This window comes from Thermobia domestica, chromosome 2 (genome assembly GCF_964235325.1).
Source record: "Thermobia domestica chromosome 2, izTheDome1.hap1.1, whole genome shotgun sequence".
Lineage (NCBI taxonomy): Eukaryota > Metazoa > Arthropoda > Insecta > Zygentoma > Lepismatidae > Thermobia > Thermobia domestica.
Window position 1 is genome coordinate 97,864,645 of NC_137455.1, and position 18,081 is coordinate 97,882,725.

Genomic DNA, 18,081 nt, shown 5'->3' on the forward strand with positions numbered 1-18,081 from the left:
TGTTCCGTGTAGTTGTTGGTAACAATTGTGTTTGTGGTTTCCCTCCACTCTCAAACAAACCTGGCGCACCTCTCTGGGACGCTCAGTCTTGGTGTTATCGCCAAGTGCAGAGTTCGCGCAATTATTCGGCTTTTGAACGCAAAATGTGTTAAATCGATTGAAACTCATCGTCAATTGATGAAAATGTATGAAATGTTTGGATGTCAAAAACGTTCACAAATGGTGTGGAAAGTTTGCAGCTGGTCGTACTGAGATTCACAACGAAGACCGTTAATTTACCAACAAAACAGTTGCGAAGGCTGAGCAAATCAGTGACTATAGTAGTACCTGTTTCCTAAGTTTTTCCATTTAGCCGAAACGCGCTTCAGCAATGACGACGGAATTCAACGCTTCCTCAAACACATGGCGGCGAGCTGGTATGAACGTGGACATACACAAACTGACACTACGCTTACAAAAAATGTATCGACTGAAACGGCGATTATGATTATATACAGGGTATTAATGAACTATACCGACAAATTGTAAGAGGTGATTCCTCACTTCATAATAAGAGAAAAATTTCATATGAACCTATGGAGAAAAGTGCATAGTTTCAGAGCTAGGGCTGTCCAAAACCGCGAAAAAAACAATTTCAACAGGCCCTATTTCGAACTCCAGAAATTGTGGATGGTCGTCGTTATCAACGTAAAGGAAGCCACGCATACATAATCCAAAAGTGCATATTTCATCAATTTTCAATAGATCTACAGGGTTTTCCCTACAGAATCTAATTCTCCGATATGCTCGCAATATAGTTTTCAGATATACTCTGATTTCAAGGAGGGCCCAGTTTAGGCAGGAGGTAAGCCTCGACAACAATGTACATCCAATGCTTTCGAGGGAAGTCGGAAGTGTTAGGAACCGACAGCTCCGGGTTTGTGTGTTCCGAATAACAAGTGATGCGATGTATTTCGTCACGGTACATTTCACATTTTCTTCACTTATAAACGTGAAATAATACATCGGAGCATGCGTTTTCCCGAGTACGAGAGACCGTGCTGCTGACTATCCTTAACACTTCCGACATCGCGCGAAAGAATTCCGCGTTTACTGCTATCAAAACTTATAGTTTGCCTACTTTGGACCAATCATAAAGCCAGAGCATATCTCAAAATTCGGTTGATGGCATATCTGGGAATTTCACCATGTATGGAATACTCTGTGCAGTGCACCCACTGAACATTAATGAAATGTGCAATTTTACTGCGTATAAATAACTTCCTTTACGCTAATAAGGGACTTCATCCACTGTTTCTCGAATTCGAAATAGAGCCTGTTGAAATTTGGGTTTTCCGCGATTTTGGATAGCCCTAGCTCTGAAACTATGCACTTTTCCCCACAGGTCCATATGAACTTATTCCCGTATTTCGATGTGAGGAATCAGCTCTTACAGTTTGTTGGTGGAGTCCATTAACACCCTATATTATATATATCTATATCTATCTATCTATATATATATATATATATATATATATATATATATATATATCTATATCTATCTATCTATCTATCTATCTATATATATATATATATATATCTATATCTATCTATCTATCTATATATATATATATATATATATATATATATATATATATATATATATATATTACCGGTGTATGTATGTATGTGTAAACCTACAAGCTTTAAAATTGTGTAAGCATTATTGAAAATAAAGGTTTCTTTGCATTTCTTAAAAGGAAATTTCCAAATTTATTTGTGGACTTACTCTCGTGACTGCTAGATCAATCGAAGGGGTCAAGTGAGATTAATTTTCAAATAGTAGAATTCTGTAAATACAAGCTGACGATAATTCCTGTTCATTATGTAGAAAAATGAAATGAAATCTTTGAGTTTTACGTCCCACGGTTATGCCGGTGAGGCTAAAGGAGACGGTGGTAATGAGTAATGAATGAAATGGTGGAATGAAGAAAGTGGGAGGAAACGGGAGAACCCCGAGGAAACCCACGCACACGGTGTTTGTCCACCTCAAAGTTCACTTGGCGGGGGCTGGGATCGAACCCGGGACCCCTAGCACCAGAGGTGAACGCTCTGCCCCTGAGCCACCGCGGCCCCCACCATTATGTAGATGTTATTAAAACACTATTTTTTTTATGTCCGCATCTGTGTTCGTACAAGAGAGGGTTCTTTCCCATAAAATACACATATTTTTGATGAAACAAAAAATGTTTGTGTTCTAGAGATGTCCATTAAGGAATCTTTCACTGTGATTATATCTGAAATATGAAAAAAAAAAAATTAACAACTGACTGAAGTAATAACGTATAAGTACTGCTGATACATATTTCATGTAAATTTTTTACGTTATATGTGTAAAAGAACTTCAATGGCCTTTCAAAATGCATTGGATATGTTATGTTATCGAAAAGAGTTAACGAAAAGTCTTACAAACAGCAAATGAAATACCATTGCCTTAAAGAATTGCTGTATTCAGCACGTACACATAGCGTCAGCATTAATCGAACAGTATCACCTCGCAGAGAATTTCTCACATTGTTAAAGTAAAACAAGCATGCCAAAGGCGTATAAATAAGTGACCATGACTTCTGTTAAAAATGTCGGGTAATTTTTTTTTTTTTTTTTTTTCGTATAGAAGGAACTACTTGCATTGTACTGTAGTTGTCTTAAGCAATTCGCTGTTATAATCTTTTAAAAAAAGAAAATACTCTTTGTAACTTTTACTGCATGCCGGACAATCATGTTAAAGACTAAGCTACTGTTTTCCAATCTGAGGAATCTTGAGAAATCAATGAGGCCAAACCATTTGTGATCATTCACTCAGTTAACTGATCAGCTATATTAATATTGGACTCGCGATATGTTTGACCTTTTTTTTCCGTATTCTGTTTTTGATTTACTTTCTAGAAAAAGATAAAATTCTATAGGGAATAAATCGAACATGACTAAAGTGGGATGTAAGACAGAATAGATGCAACTGGACAATGTAGAATTGGTGGAACAAAAAATGAAAGAGAAATTTAAGAAATTCTACGAATATCATATTGTCCAACACAATATCAGATGACCCTGGAATTGAACCAAAAACCCTTCAAAAACACAGGTAAGCGCTCTGCCAGGCTACTATTTCTGGCAGGTACTTGACATCATTGTCGATAGTGATGAGCCATGGCCTTTTCCATGACGAAGGGTTCTGACCGAAAAGGCGGGCACTTATTGTTATAAGTATTTAAAATCCAAATTTTGCATTGCAAGAAAATTCTTATTTTCTCTTGTCTAAATAATATGTAAGAAGGATATTGCAGTGAATTTTAAAATTTTACTTTGTTTTTTAATCTAATGAAAGTAGCCTACATGTGTTGTTGTCATGGTATTAAATGTCACAATTTGGTAAAACTGGATAACGTCTAACAATCTCAAAGGTTAGCAATTGTGGCTAATGATTTTTAAAAAAATCATGACGAAATACGAGAATTGCGGGAAATTGAGTTAGTTGTCGCTGAACTCTTCGCTATGTTTTCCAGTCACGTTTCAAGAGAACGAAAATCGCAACTAGCAAAGTGGTAGGGACTTATTTTCATCTAATCCCATTTATATATTCTTGAAGTTTTATTTGTGACAATTTTCCGTACATCATTAGAGAGGTACACAAAATAGTCTCAAATAATAGTGAGAAGGACACACATGCTTCCAATTTTCTTTGCAGGGACAACAGAAGTTCTTTATTGAACGAATTAGAAATATTTGTTTGCAACACTATTTCAGAGTTGTTGAGAAAGTTGTCTTGTCTCAGCCGACATTGCAAAAAAGCAATATATTTTTCATCTGCTAGAGTTCTAAAGTTCCCAAATGTGTTTATCATGTAGATCTATTTACCACTAGCAGAAGCGCTCGTTTTTCGTATGGGAAGAATAAGGTTAATGCAAAAGGATTTTTAAAAATATGAAAGATATGCAACCTGAATGACAGGGGAAAATGTTGGGTTGCCTCTCTCACAGGCACTATAGTTAACTATATTTTTTTTAAATATAAACTTTAACCCCCGCCTCCAATCCGCACTCGAGTCAATAATCGAAAAACTGCTTCGTACGCTATTAGATCTGGTGAAGACAAAACTTAGTGGCTCTAGGTGACTCCTTTCTATGTAAACACATGGCAGACAGATAAACACATTATATAACTTATTACAATAAGACAAAAGAGAAGGTAGGCTACCCAACCGGAGAAATTCCAGCATTTGTAAATAACTCTCTTTTACAGTTCAGAAGATAGATCAATGGTTACACTGATGAACTATCATTTTCTTGGGAAGAGGGGAGGGGTTGAGCTACATTGTCGAAAATACTGGTAGTCTACTTCGAAATTTAAACCACCCCAATATGTTATAATGATTCACTAAGGATACACATGTTTATGTCATTCGTTTCTCACGGTAAACTCTAAGTCCACATCTCATACAATTGTGTTGCTATGATCCTCATAGTATATGATTCTTAACCAATTTCTACGATATTATATAACTAGAATGTGTCATTCCTTCAGAAACCAAACATACATGGCATGCGCAGAGGAAGACGGGAGGATTCTTCTCCATAAATGGACATACTGCCACGGAATTTGGTATAGAGGATGTGCATCAGGGAATTATGTATGTGAGTGATGCAAAATAACGACCTCCGTACTATGATGGTAGCGTGCAGATATCCTAGTAACTAGATAAGATTCGAAAAAAAAAAATGGAATCTCCACAAAGCTCTTAAGATTTTGCATTTACGTAATGTGGTATTCTATACTTTTTAAATGTCATATAGTTATATGTCGTCACGTGTGAATTTTCCATAGAAAACTTCTCAAACTACGAAAGCAGAAAGCACGAAACAGTATTACCTTGATCCTTCTGGAAACTGGTGAAGAAGGTTCAAAACTTATTTTATGATTTAAACATTCACAAAGATACACAACACACAAACAAGAGTTTTAAGAAACATACGACTAGTTAATAAAAAGACCAGTATCAAATCGTCGCATGAGAACCAGAGGAACGTAACTTCAAAAATGCTGTTTTCTTCATGTTTGGACATAATTTTGAAAGCCTCACTTGGTGTAAATTGAACGGAACGCCATCCCTTCTTGTCGATCATCTGTTGTAATGTAGCTCAATTATTATCTTATTAAAAACACAACTTTCTAAGAAAGTAATATTTTTGTATTCTCGCCTGTAAACCTACGGAAATGGAGTTACGTTCCTCTGGTTCTCATGCGACGAAATGTGGCTACTATATTTTAGATTGTTCTCTTTGTAAGTATTCAATAACCATCAAAACCACTTGCGTGTTCATTTTATATCACAATGTATTTTTATATATATTAATTTATTTATTTTTACTGTCTCACTTCCTGGTTTCTTGTTTTAAACTAGGGTGACCAGAGGTCCCATTTTTAACGGGATTATCCCTTTTCCACAAAGTCGTCCTGAGTCCAGAAAAAAAAATTAAAGACGCAAAATGTCCTTTAAAAAAAATTACTATGTTATGCTTTTGTCTCGTAATTAAGTAGTATAATCAACGAAGTTCCAGTTTAAACATATTTTTGTAGTGGGCGCGATGACTCAGTGGTAGAGCGCACACCTCTGGTGCGTGGAGTTCGTAGTTCGATCTCAGTGGGCTTTGTTGTGGAAAAACACATTATGCATTGGTTTTCTCGGGGTTCTTCTGTTTCCTTCTACTTTCTTCATCCCACTATTTCGTTCATTATCATAATCACTGTCTCCCTGAGCCTCCAAGCATATCGTAGGACGTTAAACGAAAACAAAAAAGAAAAGAAACAAAAGAACACTTTGAGAGACTTTAAAAAAAAAAAAGAAAGAAAAGAAAAAGAAAGATATCAATATTTCTACAAGAAATAAAAAGCCAATATAAAGTTTTAAAATTGGAATAAGGTTAAATAAATAAAAATCTTAATTTAAAAATATAGTGAAGTTGTTGGTTGCAGTTCAGAGTCCCTTTAAGCTGGGAGGCTAAGAAAGACGTCGATCTAAAGCTTAACATAGGGTTCGAACCATATGAGCTCTCACCGGAAACTGAGCCCGGGTCTTCAGCGCGGAAGACGCACATTAAGAGTCTTCATCCCGGCGAAATTAAAATATCGCTAATTTTACAGTAATTATGTGATATCTTCAAATAGATAAAAGATAACTGAAATATGGAACAAGAGCGCCGTAGACAATATTATTTTGCGTAAGGTACCGTTATCACAAGTCACATAGTGGCTTTCCGTTTTCAGCTGTTTAGAAACGCGAAAATAAATGTCATTTTCAAAATGGCTCAAAATCGAAAGCAGATAAGTGAGTCGTGATAACGGTTTCTCATGTAAAATGATATTGTCTAGGGCGCTCTTGTTCCACATTTCGATTATCTTTTATCTATTTGAAGATATCACAATTTCTGTAAAATTAGCGGTATTTTAATTTCGCCGGGATGAAGACTCTTAACCTAAAGCCATGAAGAAGCCTAGCCACAGATTTCTTCCTCACTGGCATGAATAACATATAAAATGACTATATATACACACATGGATTCTCAAACACACACTCACTCTCACTCTCATATCTGATCTCCCTCTTCTAAACACTCAGTAGTGTCAAAATATTTAAAAAGTCTTTCTTCATTATTAGGCTATCACCAGGAAGTTAAAAATGAAAATTTTCATACACTGAGACTATTCTCTTTTATCCCCTCCAAAGCAGGATTATTGAACAAAAGGATTATAATTAAGAAACACGGCATGCGTTACTCTTTGTACTTGCTTCAAAGGGGAAAACAAACGGTAAGAAGGGAGTCTAAAGAACAAGAAAAAAAACTATCAATACTGAAAACTACGTAGCTATACTAACATGGTGCCAAAAGTATATGCTACCTATCTTTTCTTTGTTTTACTTTCAATTATCATAGATATATGCGAAATATTTCAGATCTGCGTATAGTAAAATATATAATATTCACCAAAAAATAGATACTAAATTTAGAAACTGCTTTGCAAATTTGTTTATCAATTTGCTATGCAAAAACAATCTAAAAATAAATTTTGTGGATGTGTCTCGGGGGGAAGTAGCAATACTTTGGAAAAGGGTAGTATATGTGATTCTAAGCAAAAAAAAAAAAAAAACTCATGAACATGAGGTCGATTTTGAACAAGAGAGACGTACAGAAATAAAAAAAAGAAGTAAAAAAAACGTAAACAAAAACAGTATACTTATGTAGGTAAATACTAAAAGGAACATGCCGCTACTCATTGCATTAATTTGTGGTTTCGCAGTAATTAGTACATGACAATTAAGTAATTAAGCAAGGTGAAAAATATAATGTTGACAAGGCTGGTCAGTATTGACATGAACGATTGTAAGAAGGAGAAAGGCCACATAGGTCAAAGCAGATTCTCAAAAATGAAACCACCATCAGCAATGCACTTGTGAGCGCATCGGAGGACATCTTGTACCACTAAGCTTGTACTTGTACTTGTTGTGCCACTAAGCTTCTGATGATGTTCGCTTATTAACTTTGCAGCAATAATACGAACTTGCACTTCATCTCTTGTATTGAGCCTTCCTTGGTGAACCTCTCTTTCATTCACCTCCATAAACAGAAATCAAGAAAATAAGATGGTTAAGTAACCAGACTATCACGGCCAAGTTATCGATTAGGGTAGTAGGTGGAATTCAGATGTTCGATTATCAACTGACTGGCATGAGCCAGTGCTCCATCTTGCTGCAAGATCAGGTTCTGCTTTTTGTGTAAAGGAACATAGTCTAACTGGTTCGTCAAATCCAACAGATAAGGTACTACTGTGCAATTATGAATTCATTAAGAATAAGAGAATGTCGCCAACCATGTCATACCACAAGTTTATGGAAAATATGTCTTGATACCCTGCAACAAAGGTTGCTGTGGTTTATTCGAGCCCAAGTACATCTATTATCGTTATTATTCACACGAGTACGAGTGGAGGTAGACTCACCAGTGAGTAAAATGTATGGCACTTATACTGCATTGTGTAGTAATTAAGAACAAAATCGAAGGTGAGAACCGTAATCAGCAGAATGTAAGTGCTACGCCGGTTGGTGATGAAATGGATACGAATTGTCAGTGTCTAGTGTCCGTATGTAAAGTACGTGGAATGCCCAGTCGTGTTAACATTCGTCAGGTACTTGTGGTAAGACCATCACACCAGGGCAATAATTTCCTCCTGTTCTTTCACAGATTGATTGGTTTCACGTTGGGAAGTCACTTTGACATTGGAAACTATTCTACGCTCTCTCAATGCACGAAACGTATTAGTAAACACTGCATTATTTGGTGTTCTATGTAATTAAAAATGTCTCCTGTACTCAAAAGCTGCGTGAGTACGTACATTGAAAAAAATGGTATACAAATGCCACGTCCGCATACTCCTCATTCGTATATATATATATGCCATTTAAAGGATAACTGTATGAAATGTTTCGGAAACAACCCAGATAACAGCAGCTCACAAATGTGCAGTTATTCCAGGTACATACTGTCACAACGTTGTAGATGTGATGCTTCAATAAGTAACTGTCATGCATGCTGCTACCCGTTGACAAATTTGTGAACTCTGTATGGAACATTCCTAATCGATCATCATTTTGACAAGTATGAGCCTCGAAACTACTATTCACAATTGTCAGGGAATGTGATGGTTTACCTACGTAGCTCCTACCTACCTCAATAAATTTTCTTCCCAAACAAAGTACACTTATCTTTGTGGTGACAATTTTATTTCTATTCACTTCTCAGTTATCGTTCTTGCTAATCATCATCCATGCTTCCATTTCCTAAAGTACTGCCACTTCCTCCCGACACCTTGTATATCTGCGTATGTGTTAAAAACTGATTCATAATGCTAAAATATCATTTATTATTTCACTGCTGATCTAAAACTATATAATCTAGATTTAAATCAATGTCACACTAGTTATGTATGTCTTCTTGCAAAAACTACAATTTGCGCCTCCCTCCCCCCTCCAAAAATACGCAGAATATATGGAGTATGAAGGAAGTCGTTCACCATTCAAAAGTGCCCTGAGTAATAAGAACTATAAAGTAGTAAAAATTTTAATGAAAAGGTAAATTATTATGTTCAGTAGGAAATTAATGTACTCGCCTAATATACCAAAGGAAAATACCTCCCTCCCTCTTCGTTTATTACGTCGATACATAAGTTCGTGCGATTTTCTTTTGGGTTGGCAACAATGCGGCGTGAAGCGATTCTTTATCGTTATTCCGTTGTTTTACCGTAGTTTGGAGTTTGTGTGTTCTGAAACACTGGTTTTCTTGATTATATATATTTCAGACAAACTAATATGGAATGTCAAGTTGAGAAAAGTTATTATTTCCGTCACATTTTACTCTTCGAGTTGAACCGAGGATCCAGTGCAGCAGAAGCTGCGAGAACAATTTGTGCAGTGTACGGGAATGAAGCAATTGCTGAAAGGAAACAACACAGGAAAGTTTCTCTTGACCAATGGCTAACAAATTTCTTCCAGTCAAAACCAAAACAGTTCTACAGGCGAGGCATTGAACTCCTACCTGAACGTTGGCAGAAGGCCATAGATAGTGGAGGTGAATACATCACTGAGTGATTGTGAGTTAATGTGAGTGACAGTAAAATATATGCAATGTATTGTTACACTCGTAGAATATTATTTTAATATTATGTCTATGTTGTATTTGTATTTGAATTAACAGAACAGCAGAATAAAAATAAAATATAAGAACCGCACGAACTTTTGCATCGACCCAATATTTAAAATCAGATCATTTATTTCCAGCACTCAAACCAGCAACTTTTGTCCTTGTCAGTTACGCAGAGAGCATGCTACTGAATACTTAATGAGTTTTATCTTTAAAAGACCATACACTACTGAAATTCAGTGACAAGCATTTTAAAAAAATTCACATTTCTCTAATTCACGAACTTATTTCATTTACGAAGCAACATTCATTTTAAAAAAATCTTTTATAAAAGAGAGATATATAACGTTCAATGCTTGTGTATGTATTTTATCTAACTTTTGTAACATACACATTTGCATTCTGACTTCAAGGCGAGACTAGCATTGTTACGAATTGATGTGGCGTTACGGCTTTGTTTCTGATATCAAAAGTTATCATTCCATGATTTAGTATATGCGATACGAAGGCATTATAGGTAACGCATTTATAATACTCTGCTAGTCTGGCATTCACAGTTTGAATTATATTCATACACAAGAAAGAAACAGAAAACATGAAGACACTTTCTATAAGTCTATGATACTTATTAGTACTTTGTTTATATCATATACAGTGTGTATACGATAAGCAGACGCATAACATGCCAGAATAAATGTTTTCCAGGTATTGCAATACCGTAAACATTACAAAGAATAGATATATCATTATTAGCATTGCCCACGAGACGAGACTGTTCTCCCAATAAAAATATACTCAAGATAAGAAAGCAATTTCATGACATCTCTTGGAGACAAGACAGTTCCAAAGCCAGTCTTGTGGGAAACATTAGGAAACAGCTACGATTCAAATGAAAATATTATACAGTGAAATCTCTGAATAACGGACACCAATGGGGCATGAATTTTTATCCGTTACTGAGAGGTGTCATTTACAGAGAGGTTACAGGAATTTAATTTCTCGCAACGGTAATTGTATGTAGTAATATACAGTAAATACATTATGTATGAGCGTAAATACATAAAATTCAATATGAAAATACTCGATTTAGTACGTATTTAAATTACTGGGAGGAATGAAGGAGACATTCATTTCTGTTAAATACTACTACCGCTTAGGGATGTGTTAATATATTCGTATACTGCAAAAGGTAATACGTGTATGGTAATTTTCTTAAGCACATATTACCCTGTAAAAAATATCCATTTATTCACTTGTTATCTATGAAATTGTCGAAAAGATGCAAGACCCAGAGGAAAAGGGACTAAATTTGTTAGGGCAGAGTTCATTCTAGTCTCTGTTCACGTTACACATGAGTGTTATTGCTTATTAAAGATTTTCTAGGATTTCCACCAGAAAGCAGTCTATTGCTGGCAGAAAAAAGAGGAATTTTAAGTCCAGCTTGAAACTATTCTGTTTGATGGTTCACCAGGTCTAGACTCATGATAGATACACTTGCGGCGAAAACACTTTTTGTCTATTGTAATATATCACAGAAGCGAGAATAATTCCTGTCCGTTATAAAGAGGTTATTGAAACGTTTTGGGGGAAAATGGACTGTCCGTATCTGAGAGTGTCCGTAAAAGGGAGGGTTTTGTTCCGTAAGAAAACATTTATTTTTGCCGGGACAAAAAAAAATCTGTCCGTATTATAGAGGTGTCCGTTAAGGGAGGTTTCACTATATATAACCAATATAAGACTGCTTTAAGATTCCTGAGGTTTTTCACAACACATCGGTTCCCATTATTTCTGAGAAACCGAAGTTCACTAGCTTTTAAATTAAGTAGTTTCCAAATTGCCTTACGATGTAAGCCAAAAAATTATGATTCTACTGACCCAGAAAAATCCGCATCTAAGAGACCACGTGCTAATCAATTGATCACCAAACCTATATACTACTAGATGAATCATGAATAAAGATAGTAGCAGTATAACATGTACAGCCAGTGAAAGAGTTTGGTTAATACTGAAAATAAACTGACTGGCATGCAACCAACCTGATATAGGTACAGCTGAACAATTTATATACTCGTATAATAAATGGGGAACCGATTTTTGATTACCCATACTTTGGAATCAATTGGGTGTGCCACCTCCACCAATGATCTCGATTCATAACTTTAATTCTCTACGTCCCGACCAATGAAATGGATATACTGCATCTCGAGAGCTAAATGTCGAGAGAGGAAGGATAATAAATAAATAATAATAAAAAAAAAATGGTGATTATTTTAAGTCCGATTCCATCAATATACTAGAGGATATGGAATGTGTGCCAGGTTTGAATTTCTGACCTATTAATTTTTAATCTCGAGAAGTGCTCATGAATTAACTTCAAGGCTAACGCTGTACTATATATCCAGTGACATTAATGGACACCTAGGCTCAAAATAATCACTATGATCGTTTACACGACCTTTAACATTTCGTTCGATATCTTTTCATATCGTTCTGGCCCATTTTCGGTGGGCTAAAAGTCTGAAATGACTCATTTGTGCACTTATGTTGGTCTGTACGTTTTTTTTTTCTTCTTTCTATTTCTTATTTTACGATTATTATTATTATTGTGTTTTCGTGTTAGGATTCCTTTACCATTTTCTGTGTGTCCGTGTCTGTCACCTTCAAGGTTCCCTAGTTTCAATCCCGGAACCTATGTACTTTTTAATACTACAATATAACCCTTCTCAGGCATGCATCCAGAAGTTTTTATTGACAGGGATCCATTTTTTTATTTTATTTTTTTATTTTTTTTTAAAGCTCCAATACGTCTATGTAGTATTGAATCTATTATTCTGCACCCGAAAAGATAACTAATTTTTAATTACTGCCACCTATATTCTTTTTTTAAAAAAATGATAGAACTACATTATTTTATAAGCAAAGAAAGTAATAGTTCAGATGAGGTATAAATCACATCTTTAGGCTACATCAACGATTTTTTGTTAAGAGTCTTCATCCCGGCGAAATTAAAATACCGCTAATTTTACAGTAATTATGTGATATCTTTAAATAGATAAAAGATAATTGAAATATGGAACAAGAGCGCCCTAGACAATATTATTTTGCGTGAGGTACCGTTATCACAAGTCACCTAGTGGCTTTCCGTTTTCAGCTGTTTAGAAACACGAAAATAAATGCCGATTTTCAAAATGGCTCGAAATCGAAAGCAGATAAGTCGTGATAACGATTTCTCATGTAAAGTAATATTGTCTAGGGCGCTCTTGTTCCACATTTCGATTATCTTTTATCTATTTGAAGATATCACATAATTACTATAAAATTAACGGTATTTTAATTTCGCCGGGATGAAGACTTTTAAACAAAAAAAAATGAAATGAAATCTTTAAGTTTAACGTCCCACGATTGTGCCGGTTAGGCTAAAGGAAACGGTGATAATGAGAAATGAGTGAAATGGTGGAATGAAGAAAGTGGGAGGAAACGGGAGAACCCCGAGAAAACCCACGAGCGCGGTGTTTGTCCACCACAAAGTCCACACGGCGCGGGCTGGGATCCAACCAGGGACCCCAAGCACCGGAGGTGAACGCTCTACCATTGAGCCACCGCGCCCCCCACTCTTAAACGAGTATAGTTCTATTGAAGTGGACAAATGTTAGTCGTTTTGCGAAATTTTTGGAGTAGTTCGAACCTGGTGGGCCCGTGCGTGGGTGTGCCCCTGACCCTTCTCAATTTTACAAATTCAGATCGCCACATATATTTTCTTCAGTAAATATATAAGTAATTAAGGCAAACTTAAGTTCGGTTTATAAAGATAAATATTTACACGAAACTCTTTCTAATACTCAATGTATCATTCATATTATAAGTGCACACATAAAACTTATCCTTGAAAACAAAAGAAAAAACAGACTAGAATTGTTGAACTAACTTACCATATTCCAGGTTCAAGTCGTAGGCTTATCGTTTCTGGATTTTCAAATTTATGTCCTGAAAAAGAAAAGAATCAAAAAAACAAACATTAGTATTAGCCGTATTGTTATTAGAAACACGTTAATACAATACAGTAACATCAAACTTATACCTATATACGTTGTGTGTTCTTATTTTATGGGTTTTTATTTTATAAGCTGAAGCGAATTCTTTACAGTCAGTTGACCAGTTTAATTCTTTTGCTCTTTGTTGGTGTTTGATATTTTCTTCTTTCTTGCTTGCAATGAATAAGGTTAACTTGTTTTAAAAGAACGTTAAAAGTCCTTACTACTTGCAAAAAAGTAAAGCACAGAATGACGCATTTGCATTATATTAATCTAGTACTTGTTTTTTTTTTTTCTGGGTTCTGTTTCAAGATGATACGAATTGAAGACTAATAGTCTACGCAACCTTTGCTAAACGTTGGCGTTCTGGCCTTTGTGCGTACGGCTCAGATTGACTTTAGGTCGAAGGGCATATGGTTTAGATCTAGGCACGACATTAGGTAGAAAGCGGGGCAAGACAACTACCCTCCTTGAAATACTGATATTATATATATATATATATATATATATATATATATATATATATATATATATATATATATATTATAAAAGAGAACGTACAAAACCTTTGTTCCCTCATCACGCTAATACGGCTGAACCAATTTCTTTTATTTTTGGGGGGTTATTAGGATTTGGACCCTAGATGGTTTTTATCATATCACTTTAATTTTTAATTACCAGTGTCTTGAGATAATTGACCATTCAAGTGTCCATACGTACAAATCCTTTGTTATTAGTTCATCATAGGTATAAAAATAAACGTATTTATATGCAACCCGCATGACCGTGTCACTCGGCGGGTTAACATAAATGACAGGCGTTTTAATGTTAACATTTACTGCAATTTGAAAGCGAAAAAGTAAAAATTATCTAAGTAACAAAGTTTATTGCGTTCCGGGGTGACCGCAGCGAAGCGGGGTGAACGCTGCTAGTATATATATATATATATATATATATATATATATATATATATATATATATATATATATATATGTATGTATGTTAGAAAGACAAAAACCATGGTGATCGAAACGAAGGAGTCAATCAAGTAGGAGGGGAGAAAATAGAACAGAGGACTAGTTTTCAATACCTGGGTAGTATTATTAGTGAATATATGAAGTGTGAACGTGAAATAAAAGCAAGGATAGGAATGGCGCAAGAAGATTTTAGGAGAAAAAGACTATTCTGTGAGACCTTGAATAAAGAGTTGAGAAAAAAACTTACAAAATGCTTCGTGTGGAGTATTGTGTTCACAAAGTTACGTAAAATTACGTAAAATGATTTTAAAAATGCTTTCGAAATGTGGGTGTGAAGAAGAACTGGAAGAATTAGCTGAGTTGCGCGGAAAACTAATGTGAAGGTGTTAGAAACGGTGGGAGAGAAAAGAACAGTTTGGGACATTGAGTAAGAAGGAACTATAACATGAGGGACGTTCTAGACGGTACGATGGCAGGAAAGAGAGGGAGTGGGCAAAGGAGACTATAATGGACGATATCAAAACAGAGAAATCGTACGTGAAGACGAAGAGGTTAACGGAAGATCGTGGAGCATGGAAGCTTTCAATTGCAGCAAGTAATCTGCCAATAATGGCAAAATACCTATGATATATATAATCTGCTTTTTAATCAATTGTATTGTAATATCCTATTGTGAAACGAGAAACTTACTGACATCAGTAGACAATCTTGCCTCCCCAATACAATCAAATTCGCTGCTGTTTTGGACCCCATATTAACCTGTACATTAACGCTGTTCACGAGACGAAACAATTTTCGTGACAAGATGCGAGACGAAAGAGAGCTCTTTCTATAGAAACAAATATACATCCCGACATGAGACACTACCTTGAAGACACTTTTCCTAGACGTTTGTCTCGTAAAAGCAACCGCAAAGTAAATCCACGTCTCATTCTGAAATGGCACGTTAGCTACTAATAGGCAAATAAACATGGCGCTTACCAATCTTCAAAAAGGTATACGCGGCCGAACCTCCTGTTAGAGAACTTTGTAGTCATCGACCAGCTTCTATAGTAGTTTATTAATAAAATATTACTGAAGTATGTTCAGTGCTCGAAGTGGAAAAAGAGCAGAGGCGGTATGTTTTATTGCGATTTTGAATCCACATATCCGCTATCTAAATGTTGAAATACAGTAACGGTATGTTGCCTAAAAGATTGCATTTTTATTTACATAATGACTGAAAACCAGTGGAGAGCTTCTCTTTAGTTTCGGGAGAGGGGCATGGAGAAGCTTTGATCTCTCGCCAATGACACTCTAAAATAATATAAAAAATATCCCCTTATGTTGTATTAGAAAGAATTATACACGAAAATGCTCGAAATCCGAGATTAACAATTTCCTGCGAGTAAACTCCTGGAAAATCCCGCCCCCACAGCAGACAACTCCTAAATCCGCCCATGTTCAAAACAGACATTTATATGAATTAAAACAAAAAGACACATACGTAAAAAAATTTAATATGGCACATCAAAATATAAACTAGATGAATAACTTTGAAGATACCTCATTTTAAAAACAAAAGGTAAGAAAAAAGATAACGATAAGTCAGTGTTGCCAACTTACAAATTATTTCAACATAAGAAATAAAATCTTTACGTGCAAAGCTATTCGTTAATTACTTTGCATAAAAATGGATTTATTCAAGATATTTAACATCTATTCTCCAGTGTCTTGATCACTGAAAAACCAGAGGCGGTATGGCATATCACTGCATACCGTCTCACTTCGACCACTGAGTATGCTATTACAGTATTTAGTTGAAGTACTCCGGTTACGAAGAAATCACTGAAAATTTGTTCCACTAAGAATTGAATACAGGAAGATAATAAGCTCCAACCATATGGTTGCCAAGAATACAAAAATAAAAGATTTGGTTGTTTGTGAATTGATTGTCCCCTGTTTTACCACTGAGGATATATAAGCTATTAAGAAACGAACTATATTAAAGCTAATCATATAGCCAAGTATAAGCCTCGAGGTAATAAAACCAGAAACCGGTTTCAGTTTTCAAAAAACAGTTCGGTTTTTCACCTAAACCGCTTTCGGTTTCTCCAAAATAGTTTCGAGTTTTAACTGAAACAAGTGTGATTTTCGCCGAAGCCGGTATCTGACTTGTTCTTGACAAATCTTACTCTTCTATTACCTATTTCCCAACGAGTTAACAACAGTAAACCTTACTTGGTTTAAAACTTTAAAACACGAGGAAATTAACACACAGATAGCTATATCTACAAGTTATTACATTATATTATGTATGAGTATCTCAGTTTACTGCTGGCTGAGTTCTTATTAGGCTTATTAGGCGAGGTAGCTGAAGTGTTCGATTAAAAATATGAAACAAGCAGAGCTAATACGCATCAAGTCAGATAAGCCAATGCACTTGTTCATTGTAATAGAAATGGGCTGGTAAGTTCAAATCTTAGGATTTGAAAAGATTTTTTTTTTTTTTAAATAAATAAAAATGAATGTTCTTAGACGAATGTAATTAGACGAAAATAAACGGATGATTAATGAAAGTGAATGATTATGAAATTAAACTTTAGTGCTCTTCCACCGGGAATCTAACCCGGGACCACGTGCACCAAAGGCACACGCGCTAGCACTAGACAAGTTGGGAGGGTTAGAATTTTAAAAAAAAATTCAAGTAGAAGGGATAACACGAAAGCTCACTAACGAACGACAGGAATTTTTTTATTTTTTTTATTTTTAAATCGTCATGGAATTTAACGATATGTAATATTTAAATCTTAATGTATTCAGAAAATTTACAGAAATATGATAACGAAGGGAAAATTTCACCAGTCTCTTTTCTTCGTCCATCTCTCTCTCTAATATTTTGAAAAAAAAAAAAAAAAAAAGAGAGAGAGAAAGTCAAAGCAAAATCTGAAGATACATATCTCAAGTTATTACTTCAATATTTAGCAATGCTTCGAGCTGTCAGTACGGTCCCAACTGACAATGTGGATTCATGGCTAGTAATAGGATTCTGCCGATCCATGCTCTAGCCCATTCTACCTACACCATTCTGTCCCCTTCTTTGCTCCATCTGCTCTCTCTGCCCTGACTGATCGCAAAGGCCTGCTCTTACGTCATACACTGGTTAGTTGGAAATGACTAATGAACTTAGAATCTTTATTATTATTCTTTTATTTCTGTATTTAAAAAAAAAAAGTGACGAAAGAACAGATCAGCACTTTTAAAACTTAAGAAACTACCAAAATCTACGTTGCCAATTGTCTACACTTTCACTCATTCATCTATGTACTGTACTATTGTTCACGAGTTCAACTTCAGTTCGTTTTC

The 18,081-nt window shown here is 35.3% G+C and overlaps 1 protein-coding gene across 1 annotated transcript in view; it reads right to left on the reverse strand.

The window, feature by feature from the left end:
- LOC145674285 (RNA-binding protein fusilli-like) overlaps nt 1–18,081 on the reverse strand; it is a 322,435-nt gene that overhangs the window by 78,296 nt on the left and 226,058 nt on the right. Inside the window, exon 5 of the mRNA XM_081744141.1 lies at nt 13,658–13,712. Within this exon, the coding sequence (XP_081600267.1) occupies nt 13,658–13,712 (55 nt within the window). The remainder of the gene's footprint in view (nt 1–13,657; nt 13,713–18,081) is intronic.